We start from the raw sequence: 13,652 nt of genomic DNA on the forward strand, positions 1-13,652 counted from the left end.
TGCTAATTTTCTAGACATGACCACCATTTATGTCATCTATCTACATTTTTTTTACCAAGCAAACTCACCTTTCCTCTTCAGTATTTCTTATATACTTCTGTATCCATAGTATCCCAGAGGAGCAGATAGTTTTGGAAGGTGAAAACAATGTTCTTCGCATGTGAGAACTGTGTTATGAATTTTTCTGGCTAGAACTGCCAGCAATAGTGCCAATGTGAGGTGAATTGAGGCAGAGATTTTACAGTGTTTGTGGAATTCCTTCTGGGCAGGCATTCACTAAAGCAGCTAAGTGGTTGGCTGCTGCCCCATGGATCCCATTGGGTAGCACAAGGAAAGGCAGCATGAAGACAACAGAGTAGTATGTCCAATCACTAGTCCCCTGACCCAGATCCTCCTTCCTTCCCCAGCTATCAGTGGATAATAATACATCTTTATTCAACTATGTAATTGATATCAGTCTACTTTTTATTCAATTTATGAAGCTCTTATCATTATACCTTTCCTGAAATATATTGTTTCATTTCTCAACCTTTAAATAATTCATAAATTTTATAGCTTACTGCCTCCTTTCAATTCTCCAGTCTAAGCCTTTATCTGAATCCCAGGAGTTGCTAACTGGGATTTTCTAGGCTCAAGTCAACCCTCAATAGCCCAAGGTGGCTCCAGTTATTATTGATGTTTTGATGGGTTGCACTTTTCCATGAAGTAGTTTTACTAATCCCTGGTCTTTATATACTTCCAGAAGTTGTTTTGTGTAATTGCTAGAAGTTGCTGAGTAGACAACATGGTATGTGTAACCTTCTGTCTGTGCCAGATCAGCTAAAAAGAATGAGCAGAATAGGTTGACATAGTTGGAGGAACAATATGAGCTAATAAATCTCAACTGTGCCTCCTTTGTTTGCAGACCACATACTACTCATTTCCTGCTCAAAATCTGGAATAAGACCATTATGATTGTACTGTGACAGTAAAGTCTGTCTTTTCTAGTTCCCCATTCCCAAGTCCTTATGGTGCTGGGTTGTGGACCTCCTGGGTAGCTGGGGCTGAAAGGGCACCAGGAATTCAGGATGTCTCCGTCATTAGCAGCAGTCACTCTTCCATGTGTTACTGTCTGTGGTTGCTCCCCAGCACTATTTTAGGCATACTCAGAAGTTCTTAACTTTTCACAAACTTCATTCAAGAATTGCTTAAGCTGGCCATTCTAGTTCTGCATCTTTTTTTTATGACGCATTACTTAATATGACAAGATTTTTGGAAAGTGGTGGTCCTGTGTGTGATGAACTGTCAGTCCAAGAGGAACTACTTTGGGACTGATTTTGCTGTTTTTGTTGAATTTACCTGGAAATTTGAACACAGTGGTAAAAGATGTATTCTCCTTTCGCTCCCCACTCCCCCCCCCCTCCCCTTCTACACCTGGTTCATAGTCAGGAATTTGTAGGCATGTAGTATTTTTGTACATCACTGATAATAAACACCACTGAATAGTGGTGTTTATTCATATTCATATTCCCAGAAGTGAGGACATAATCTGTCCTCACTTTTGAGTTGAAGATCAAAAGCCAACAGGACACTAACACATACTTCAGTTAACATTTCATTACAAAATGAAATGAAATGTCTTAGGACAAGCGGGCATGATCTTAAGCTCTACCAGGGGAAGTTTAGGTTGGATATCAGGAAGAAATTTTTTATAGAGAGAGTAATGAGACACTGGAATGGGCTGCTCAGGGATGTGGTGGATTCACCATCCCTAGAGATTTTTAAGATGAGACTAGATATGGCACTTAATGCCATGGTCTAGTAACCACAGCAGTGTTGGATTAAGGGTTGGACTTTATGATCTCGGAGGTCTTTTCCAACCTGGTTGATTCTATGATTCTATGAATACATAAATTATGGGTAAAAAAAAATCAGAGTAGATCCACTGGATGAACAGGCTGCCAGCTATTGAGATGGATCCAGACAAAATATCTGGTCAACCTTCATGGCATGCTTCACAAATAAAATAAAAATTTACATAAAAAAAATTTAAAAAGTGAACTAGAAATTTTAGAGTAGCACACTTTTTTTTTTTACATTTCTCAGACAATTTCAGACAACTTCAGATAATTTCCAGGAGCATGTCTCAAATCAATATGAGCACTTTTGCTGAATCCTAAACTTGCAAATCATGTAGCAATATTAAACACCAAAATATAAAAAACTCACAATGCAACCTTTTTATTTTGTTAAAATAATACTGATTAAAAAAAAATGTGCTCCAAGCTATAAAGTTAAATTGTAATTTAGATGTAGCATAACAATTTTAGAACATTTGTCTTATTTGACAAAGTACAAACACTGTAACACTCTAACATGAGTACAGTGGCTGATTTAGCTTAGAACAACTTGGAAAATACATATAATAGGAAATTTTCAAATAGTGAAAAAATGTGAATATACTAGTAGAACCTTCTGGGTGTTAATCGGGCCATTTTGAATTTTACAGCAACATGGCCAACCATCGCTCATGTTCCCAGTCTATTCAACAGTTAACATTTCTGAGACAACTGAGCCTGAGACAGACATGACATGTTATATTATTTTGTGCTGAAAGAGTGGCGGGTTCTAATTCTCTCTGTCATCTGCCCCTCAGGAAGGAGGAACCAGATGCTGCTTTTCATTTTGACATGATCACTTTTGCTGCAACTCCAAGTTTCCTTGACACCAGAAAACGACTTACCTACATTTAGAACTGGAGTTGAAGCTGCCAGGAATTTTGCTTTCCCTAAGCTTCAGAAATCATTACTCTGCATCTTTTTGCATAGTTTAAGTGCTGAGCATCTGAATAACACACAAGACTATCCGCAAATTCTCATGCAAGGCTGTGAAGCTTGCTGTTCCCTTTTCTTACTTAAATACAATACTTCATTCAAGACCCTTTAGTTTCTTAAGTTTCCAGGTTCTAAACTGTAATCAGCCCTTCATTAAAAATAAACAAAACCAAGAACACTTTATTCAGCCAACCACCATGTTTGTTGCACTATGGTAATTACTTGGTACAGTATCAATAAATGGCCACTTGTAGAGGGACAGACGGAATTCTGTTTGTGGAAGGAAGTCATAGTTTAATGGTACAAACCTTTATCTCTCTATTATGCTTTCAGAGCAAGATGAAGTTTTATATTCCCAGCAGTTATGCCTTTGTAATTAAATGAATTTTTCAAAATGAAAGGGAAAAGGCTAAAAATGAGGGAAATGTGTAAAGAAACACAGTGATTTTAGGTATTTGTTTACTTCCTTGCAGGCCATGCTGCCTCTGAAAACGAAGTGGGGAAGTAAACATAAAAGGGAGGCATCATTTGTATCCACAATAATGATTCTGTGCTAGCCGGGAAGAAGAAATGAACATGGAATGACTGTAAATATCTGCCATGTGATATGTATACATCTGACCATCTGAGACTATATTAAGGTGAGTGGATTATTTATGATATAAATACATTTATTACCTTTAAAAAGCTCAGGAAAAATCAACGGTTTTTTTCCATTCAAACTTTATCAATACTGAACCAGCAGCAAATAAATTTTGAAAGCACTGCCTTTTCCTAAGGTGGTACATATGATAAAAGGAAATATCCCAAACCGAGCTTTAATGATTGTCATCTGCCACTGGAAAAGATAATGACTTTCAAATGCTTCCAAGGCTTGCACATAGTTAAGCAGGAATGATGAACATCAGTTTCATGACAGTTTTTGCAAAAGATACATTGTTTGTGATTCTCAGTTTGTTTATCCACTACATCATTTCTCATGACCAGCCTTCTCCTTTGGTGTAATGAACAGAGTGGCACCAGAAGGTTTATCTAAATAGAAAATTGTCGTTTTTCTGATCAGGTGAATCCTGAAGAGACGATATATTAAATATTGGCTCCTGTTCTGTCTGCACTGGTGTAAGCACAGTCTTGCCTTCTCATAAATAAATATAACAATATTCTAATAGTGAATCTACTGTCCCCAAAGAATTGCATCACATGGTTTAGTGTAAAGGTGGTGGCAGTGAGTAGGGAACAGAGAAAGGAAAACTTATCAGATTCCATCCTCATGAAGTATAGGAACTAAAATGTCTGTTATTAGACATGATGTTCAGCATGACATTAGGTCTGAAATCAAACTAATGGATGAGAAAAAAGGAGTGACTTTTTTTGTTCCAGGTATGCCACCAAACCCACTGTGGATACTTGGAAGGGGGTCTCTGTCACCAAGCTGGTTAAAGGACCCATTTAAAACATCCTTTATATGCAAGATAATTTAGCATTACAGATTTCCAGTTAAATGATTGCAAAGTGATGCCAGAAGCATGTTCTGAAACTGACACCCCAATATTAGTTGAAGAAATATTTTTGTGACCATTCTCTGTGTTGAAGGAGTTCCTCTGTCTGGAGCCATTTATTGAGCAAACACATATGATCTAACAGGACATCATCTGATCAAAGTTGGATACCTGACTTTGGAGTATGAGAATCATAAACTTGCTTACGGTCTATCTGGTCTGCAAACACTTCCCCATAGATCATCCAATAAGGCATGTAAAAAATATTTTTCGCCAGCTTCCACGAAGGCTCCTCATTGGGGAAGAGAATAGCCTGTCTTGCCACACCAAAGCTCATCAGAACCACCAACATGATGATGACAAAGTACATCATGTCTATCATCTGAATTCAATAACAAGAAAAGAGAGAGAAAGAGAGAGAAGGGACAAGAATTAGAGAAATTTATTTGCCCATATTCCCATTATTATACTCTGCAAAAAAAAAAAAAAAGTCTGTGAATCTTAAAACAAAATTTTCAAAAACAAATTCTGAAAAGCCATTCTCACTTTTACACATAAAAAATTTCTTCTGCAAAGAAATGAAGTGGTATTATTGTATCCTTGGTTTTACCTGTGTTGCTTTCAAATGTTGCAATTCAAATGTTACAAATCGGTTTGAAAATGCAAGATACCGTCTGGTCACATCAGTTGCCTCAACAAGTATATAGGTTCAGTGGGATCAGTAGCCTGGTCTGGGCAAGGGTGGTGAGATGATATATTGTTCAGAGGCACCGAGAGGCAAAAGGAGTGACATGGATAATTTTATTCACTGGTAGTCATTGTCTTGGAACAAAGGGAGCTGCAACTAACATAAGGAGTAACGGGTGGCAGAACAGCCTGTTACTGCAACGTAAGGGACACCATGGTGGTAACCAATGACAAAGGAAATCTGTGATACTGGCTGGGCTAGAAATCAGCTCGGTGGGGGAGTCTGACAAATGCCATATTAAAAAAAAACCCAAAAAACACAGTGCCCATCCATTCAAATTGTTCCTGAAAAAAGTGGGACAGCAATTCCACTAGTTGCTGAATAGAGTCTGAGGATTAGAAGAGGCACTGTGCTAGAAGGACCCTCAAAAGAGCAGAACATTGGGCATCCAGCAGGTACACCAGACACGCTTTATAACCTAAAAGTAAATGCGAAAAAAATCAGGAGTCCTGTAAAGTCCCCGGTAAGATCGTTTTAATACTTTTACTTACAGGCTTACTTATAAAGCTTTGCTCTTTAGACTTGTTATGATAGAACTATTTTTCACAGCTTTGGACATAACTTTTGTCTCCAGACAAAACTCCTCTAAACCTTATGAGTTTTAATCCCTTCAATCTCTGTATTTTCTGGCTCAGCTGAATTAAGCCTTACAAGAGAGGTGTGCAGCCAACCTGCACCTCAGCTGGTGGCCTTATTGCTCCATGTGCGACCTGTTGCAGCTCCAGAGCAGGGCTGCTCATGACAAGAGCTGGTGGAAGAGGGATCTAGCTGCAGCAGATGGATCTGGCACTGCTGCAGGGGCTTTTTGATTTTAAACAAAAAGAGAGAGATCTGAGGTCAAAGTAGCGCTGTGAAAGTATCTAATAGTGGAAAGAGAGTGTTACAGGGTAGCAAAGAGAAAAAGGTATTCTCATGTTTACTGAGAGGCTGTAGGAGAAAGGTACCTGCAGGGCATTATAACAAACCTGCACATTATAACAAACATTGTTACTAAAACTAGTAGATAATAATAAACTTGGCCATTCAGTTTCCTCCTCGTAACTTCAACTTTGCTTTAACCTATTACTATAAATGACTTACATATTGTTCACAGTGCCCAGAGGTAAAAGTTATTACAGTTATTTTGTCAGCTGCAATGTAGAGGCTGATGAAGAGAAAGTTCCTTAACACTGGAAAGACAGAAAGAGCCATCCCTTTCCTTTGGAGTCTAAAACATAAAACAGAAGCTCTAGAAAAAAGCTCAGGTGTTAAATATGGTCTGTTGAGGACCTCAGCACTGTGATGGGCTTACTCTGCAGAAATATGTATAAGCCAGCTTGATGTTCTTCACAGTAGTGAGTGGAACGTGAAAGACCATTCAGAAGGCAGAACCCAAGGAAGTAAACAGGCACGTGGTTTAAGAACACAAGGGAGCCCATTGCAGCCTGGATTCAGCAACTGCAACTCCCAGGGAAGTCTGTGCATGAGCTGGACATTACACAAGAGAATAAGTGGGTCAGAAAATAGATGTGACAGGCTAATTTGTGTAATGCAAGCCAACTGGGCATTACATGTGTGGGCAAAGAGGATGTGTCAAAGATGCTGAGTGCACGGAAAGTTGGACGAAATATGAAAATCAAATAACAGGAAGGCAATACTTTAACAGTTTTCCACATCTTCAGAATATGTCGACAGCTAAATTCAATACCCTTTAAGTGTGTCCTGAGCCTACAGAGGCTAATGATTTTCCTGCATTTGTTTTCCACAAAAAGTGGAGTGAGGTTTGATTTGTTGTCATATGTAAGAACGACAAAGGAATGAAAATTCTATTTATTTCAATCACTTCCTTTCTGTGTTGACCCCAGGAGAAAAATAAACCAGTCTGGTAGAGTTGGGCTCCTATAAGCCATTATAACACTGACTACTAGAAGTTTGTTGTTCATGGCCACTCTTTATTATTAAACTCACATTGTCTGTGTTAGCACCCCAGCTCTTAAACTTCTAGTGCAAGTAGCTGTGAAAACTGAAACAGAATGGAAGGGTAGTCTTTTTTAGAAGTTTTATACACGGTGTATTGTGTAAGCCCCAGTGGCCATCAGAACCACTGATGGAGAGACATAGTCCAAATGGGGCAGGGAAGCAACATGGTAAGACAGTGATTTTCCTTTGTTTTTTGTTCCTTTCTTGGGTCCTCCCGTCCTTTTACAATAACCCCCAACAAAAATTGTTGAGTGTTTTGACCTTTGTATTCTGGAGCTCTGGAAAACCTCAGGTCAACATCCTATTGCTTCCTTGAAGGAAGGACACTTCAAAATCCTGTTTACAGGATATAATATTTCAACAATCACTTTCTTTTGTATTTTTCATTCTGCTCCTATCACTCTATTTTTTTTTTTCAGTAAGCTTTTCTTTCTTTCTCGCACCCACTACAGTGGGTTTGCAGTCGAAAGCTGGAAAATTGAGGGGATATGAGAATGATTCTCTGGTCACCTGTTGAGTAGGGAATGTAACTGGACACATAATTTGCATTTTAGTTTTAGATCTGCTCACTGAGCTTGTTGTGACTAATGTCATACCAAGGAAGGACTGTAGTCCATGTACTCATAATACACCTTTTTCCTACGATGGTGAGGATGGATGAATCTTTTCTTCAATGACCATTGTAAGACAAAACAGGCAGCCTGTCTGGACTTTCTGGTTATTGCCCACATAGCACTCAGACAGCAGTAGCATTTCCATTTGGAAGACCTAACAGTCTGTTTACTTTTTTAACTCAAAAAACAAGGGGCTTTTATTCTATTTAAAAAAATTAATCTTAAACTCCGAAATGCATGAAACAGACATGATTTACACAAACAAAAATTGGATAACTGCATATAAAACATGAGCATATATAAAATATATATTTCTTATATATATATATAGCTAATATAAAACATATTAACTACATGAGCAGGTACTCAAATATCAGGGATACATGCTTGTGACTCTGTAAATTCAGCCATTTTCTTTAATTCAAATGAGCAAAATGCTTTAATGCAACACTTCCATTGAACATAAAAAGCCAAAAGGTCAAAAGTTATGCATGTGGCAGGAAAGCCCAGTTGGTTAAAGCATGGTGCGAATAACATCAAGGTTGTGGGTTTGATCTCCGTATGAGCCATTCACTCAAGAGTTGGACTCGATGATCCTTGTGGGTCCCATCCAACTCAGAAGCTTCTTTAATTCTGTGATTCTGTGAAATATCTCTTGGTTCCTCCTGTATGCAATCACTATTACATAAGCTATTCATACTCCTGCCAAGGTGTAAACATGTGGTATGGCCAGGGGCAGAGGCTGCACTTATGCAAATGGACTTATGCAAATCTCACAAGGACACACCTGAACTTGAAAGATGGAGAGCATATGGATGTGGAGCAAACTATAAAAAGGTTAGTCTTAACCATAACCATTATGGTTTTGAAGACACCACCACAATTACAACACATTGTCTTTGAGAGTCTTAAGGTACAAAACATCTGAACACTTTTTTTTTAACTTTAACAAACCACTTTCCTTTATAACTACCAATCTCTCTCTGCACTTTCTGCAAATGAGGCACAGAGGTATAGGATGGATGGCTCTGTTGTTGAAGAGAGATCTCAGAGAAAGACAAACAATACATCGTTTATCAGGAAAGAAAGACTCTAATACCCCATTCTGGGGTTCTGTGCTGAGGTTTTGATTCAATAAGAAACTGAGTTTTATCTTAAATTAAAACATTAATTATTTAAAAAAAATACAGGTAAAACTGCAGCAATGTCATTGGTCACAGATACTGAATCAAGAACATGCTGGTAAAACAGAGAAGAAGTACACCAACTTCTCTTACCATTTTCCCAATCATCATAACATATGGTCCCAAATACTTGTTTACTCCGAAGATGTCTAATAATCGTATATACCAGTAAATGATGTTAACACAGTATATCACTCGCCCATCGCTCCGGAGTGGCAGATCTTGCAGACGGAGCACCATCCCAACAGAGAACAGGAGGATAGCAATAAGGTCAGTAACATTCCAGTACTCCTGGAGCCAAACTTTTACTTTTTGTAACAGCTTCCCAGGCTCAGACATCAATATCTGAAGAACAGAGGAAATGGAGAAGAAAGGAGATGAGCAATTTGAATTTAAGCTTGAGGAAATCTGTAGTAAACAGGTAGATATGCCACACAGGCCAATATTTAATGTATTCTCTGATTTCTTTATCAATAATTTTCCATTTCAACAACTGCTAGCATGTATCTATGTGCAAGACACTTTAAAGGAGGAAGTGCTCACTTGGCCTTAAACTCTCATGAAATTGGAAGAAATATATGTTTATATTTTTCTTTCTCAAATTTATTAACTGTACTTAGAGTCTTGGCATAGAGGGAGAAATATAGAAGGATAGTTCGTCAGAAAATTCACATTTAAAGAAGCTGTAGATTCAAAGAAAATTATTCAAAAATGGCCAATAATAACCATAAAGATCTGCATGAGAAATTCAATCTACAGAGATAATAGCTATTACTTGGGCCTGTTTTTGGAAATTAAGTTCCACAGCCAGCAACATAGTTCACAAAAATATTTAATCTTACCTTATGAACTTATCGCCATTCTATCTGCAAGATCAGTAGTGAAACTTGATTGTTTTCCTGAATTCCTCGTAAAACTATTCCTCAAGTGATCTCTATGAATAAGTCCTAGCTTTTAGTGAGTTAACAAGCTGATGGTTTTAATTTTCTATATTTAGCCCAAGAACATTTGAGCAAACATTTGAGACAATAGTTCTTTAAAAACTATGAATGCCATCCTTACAACTTTCTTATAATTAATTTTCAGAATGAATTTTAGGCTCATCTGTGAACAATCTCCAACATCTGCTTCGAAATCCATTGTGACAAAAGTTCTGGAAAAACTTCTGTAGAAAGGACAATTTGGGGTGAATGATTAGATGAAAACATGGCACACACAATTCCTATCTTCAGCCTCCCACCTACTGAGCCAGTGGAGGATTTTCTCCATAGTGTTGCAGAGTCCTCGTGTGGCTATTGCCTCTGTTTTCCTTTTTCTTTTGGTTAGTGAAGTATATTCATAGGCCTCTCAAGCAGTTTCTTTTTCTCTATTCTTTTTTTTTGTAAAGTAGAGTTTCCAATTCAGTGTCTGAAATCGATCTTTGAAGCCTAAGTGGCTGTTGGAAGTCCATTTTTAGTCTTTTGAGCATTTTAGTAAATGCTCAAAAGCATTTACTTCAGAAAACAGGAACATAGCTGGTAACAGATTCAGCCCAAGGGTACAAATGTGCTGTTTCAGCTGATGTCAGTGGGACTTGCACCCACTTCCATTAGGGCTGAACTGGGCCTCTGTTGTCACTGTGGCATAAATGCGTATTTGGCCAAGTGAAAGGGCACAGCATCAGTTGCAAGAGGGAGAGACCGTGAGGGGCAGGGACAGCAGACCTACTTCACTCTGTCTGTAAGCTGAGTTCTGCCTTAAATGTTCTGTCTCTACTCTATGTGTCCGTGTTTGCATCTTTAGGGAGATGTATGTTATTGCTTGAAGCAAATAGCAAAAAATTTTCAATATTAAAAGAGAAAAATACTATTAGAAGTGTGCTGCAACATTCAGTGTGGACCTAGCTTTCCTCCCAGGCCTAACTTTTCTCTCAACTATGGCTCATTTTATTTAAAGCCTTTGCATAAGTTACTTGGATGGACAGAATAGCTGAAATTTTGAATGAAATCTATTTGTGGTGGGGTGGGCAATTGAACATAGGCTTTTCAGTTGTCATCCTATCACCGTGTCTCTGCATCTATTCTGTTTAACCATATCCACTTTTCCTCTCCCTGAAACGTACATCAGTTTCTGAGCCACATTTCAAGGAGTTTAGCTGACCTTTAAGATTTTTCAGAAGACCACCCTGTACTTGTGGCTGCTATTAAATATGCATCACACTGAAATATGAACATGGAAATTCTGTGGGAGAGAAAGGAAGGAAGCAAGGAAGGAAGGAAGCAAGGAAGGAAGGAGAGAAAGAGAAAAGAAAGCCTTTGTTCATTTTAAAATGGATGAAGATAAATTATTTTTACTACTGTTTTTTTAACAATCCATCTGCCTTTCTAAGAAAAAAAAGACAATTGTATAATAAGCTCATTCATAAAAAATATCCTGAGAAAAATAATAAAACTAGATACTAAAATGAAAAAACCCAACAACCAACAAACCAAACCCCATGTTTTTTTCCTTTTTTATTCTCTCTTGGTCAGGGTGATTTTACCTCTCTCATTTTCTCTATTCCCAGAGTGAAAATATATGAGATGACAATCCATTCCTGTATAGATGGCCAGCGATCCATCTTCACTAACACTATATAATTGAACAGCATCAAGTAGCCTATGTAAGCCAGCTGTAAAGAAACAAAAAGAATATCAATAGTCACTATATTTATACAAGTGAGTCAGTTTCTTGATTTGATATTCCTGATTCTATTGTAACTAGAGTTAAAAAGACAAAAGATCAATATGACAGTGTTCTGGGTTGTCCCAAAAAGCTCACATTAAATCACATACCATGTAGGATCTCCAAAATACATGCACACATGTACTCTCCTCTACCTGCATCTGTCTCCTCGATAAAACTGCATTAATGTAGTTACCCTGGATCATCCACAGTTTGATGGGAATTCTAATAACACTATGTCAACTACCAAATTAAGTTACTTACATGAAGATTTCTTCTTCATCTGTCTCTAACAGCCTTTACTCCTCTAATACCCCTCCTCTCTGTTTTTTCCCTCTGTTCACCTAGCTTAGGCTGACTTTGGCATTCCAAATCCTTTCTGCCTAAGGTTTAGAGGTTTTCCATTCCAGTGTAGTACTGACCTAATTTGTGCCATATTTCCTCCCTTAGACACCCAGGCATAGCCATGCATTCATTTACCTTGTATTAGTTCAAGTTTTAAAGTGTGAATGTTTTGTTTTTCCTCCTCTAATATATCCACCTTTGATTCAGTGGAAAGCGTGAATTAAATTTCAGTTTCTTTTGCCTTTCTTTCAACATGCTGCATGCAATGAACTGGTCAGTCAAAAAAAGAGAAGACAGGCAACTGGAATCACCAACTTCATCAAACTCAGAGAAACCCAAGTGTCACAATGGAGCATGTAGCATGAGTGTGGCTGGGGTCTGGGGTGGCTGGAATCGACCTGTCTACATTTTCTTTCAAACAGTAGCCTTACAAGAAGATATCTGAAGCCAAATTTAAATCATACAAAAGAGGACTCAGTTCTGTGCATGAACATTTTGTCATTGTGGAAGAAATCTGTATTCCATACATTTGTATTTTAATTCAGTTCTTCTCTCTGAACTGCATGTTACTTACATCTATTGCCTACTTGGGGTCAAATGTAAAACGAAACAACCATCAAGGGCCTTGAGACTTTTGAGTAGGTTTATTTCAGTGTTCAGCACATCACAGAATGGAATTTATAGTCCTACTGTACTAGTTAGAGAATAGCACTTCTGTTCTCTGTAAAAGTCACAGGATTCTGGCTTTTGTTCCAGTGACTGGTTGAGGACACTCAAGAGAATTCTTTCTATTGGCCATAACTATCAGTATAGAGAAGCCAGATAGTTGAAGCATTACTTCTTGTCTACATAAAACAGGAGGGGAAATGATCTCACTTGTCTTTTATGAAAGATGTTGGATTGCAACACTCAGGTCTACAGACTGGTCTTCCCTTAACACTCCTAAAAGAAATGGAGATCAGTGTTGATTTAGTCAGCACCTAGGGTGACACCTGAGCCAGCAGAGTAGAAACTGTCTGAGCAGGCAGAACTGGACACACACCTCCCTAGCTGAAATAACACCTTCTAATATAGCACATAAAGCCAGGTGATGCCATTACCTAACACTCCTCCTTTTAGACCTTATTGATTACTAATTATCAGGCAATCTAATTTAGTCTGATTCAGCAGCCTTTGGTGAGCATTAGCAGCGAGTATGGCAAAAGAATAGGGACATTAAGGTTACAAAGGTGACAATAACTAGGGGGTTTTGTTTCTTCTTGGTTTTCTTTTGAAATGTTGGCATTTCTTGGCTTTGGGTTTGGTTTTTTTTTTTTTTAATATCAATTCAAACTCACTCAAAATTGAGAAAAGTTTTTGCTTGGCAAAAGAAAAACAAGATCTTGATCTGTGAATAGAATGATTCTGAATCTTCTCCACTTTAAACAAGAAACAAAGCCTTCAGATAGGGAGTGACATGCTCCTTCTCCCTCCCCAGACCTGTAACTTGCTCCTGCCTTCTGGGAGGCTATCCTTATCCCAGACTGTGGTCAAACTTCAGCTCAGGTGCCTCAAGATTCTTTGAAAATGCTACTACACAAGTAACTGAAGCCTTTTTTTTTTTTTTTTTTGCTTTTACATGGCTTGATAAAGACTAGGAGCTGTCATTGTCACCCTTGAGGGCAGAACCTGAAGAAACTAAGGAAAGGAATGCCCTCTAAGAAGTTTCTAGGGTTGCTCCCTGCCCTTCTGTGGATGCAGTCCCATTCTATAGAAAATACTCGAATACTCATTATGGTGAGGGACAA

At 38.1% G+C, this 13,652-nt stretch overlaps 1 protein-coding gene across 12 annotated transcripts in view; it reads right to left on the reverse strand.

The window, feature by feature from the left end:
- TRPM3 (transient receptor potential cation channel subfamily M member 3) overlaps nt 1-13,652 on the reverse strand; it is a 411,043-nt gene that overhangs the window by 25,585 nt on the left and 371,806 nt on the right. For all 12 annotated transcript variants that reach the window (XM_050328972.1, XM_050328974.1, XM_050328966.1 and 9 more), the window contains 3 exons: nt 11,339-11,467; nt 8,911-9,162; nt 4,520-4,694 (listed from right to left, as the gene is read on the reverse strand). In XM_050328972.1, coding sequence (XP_050184929.1) covers nt 4,520-4,694; nt 8,911-9,162; nt 11,339-11,467 — 556 coding nt within the window. The remainder of the gene's footprint in view (nt 1-4,519; nt 4,695-8,910; nt 9,163-11,338; nt 11,468-13,652) is intronic.

The sequence above is a fragment of the Myiozetetes cayanensis genome, unplaced genomic scaffold (assembly GCF_022539395.1).
Source record: "Myiozetetes cayanensis isolate MyiCay16 unplaced genomic scaffold, myiCay2020 scf4, whole genome shotgun sequence".
NCBI lineage: Eukaryota > Metazoa > Chordata > Aves > Passeriformes > Tyrannidae > Myiozetetes > Myiozetetes cayanensis.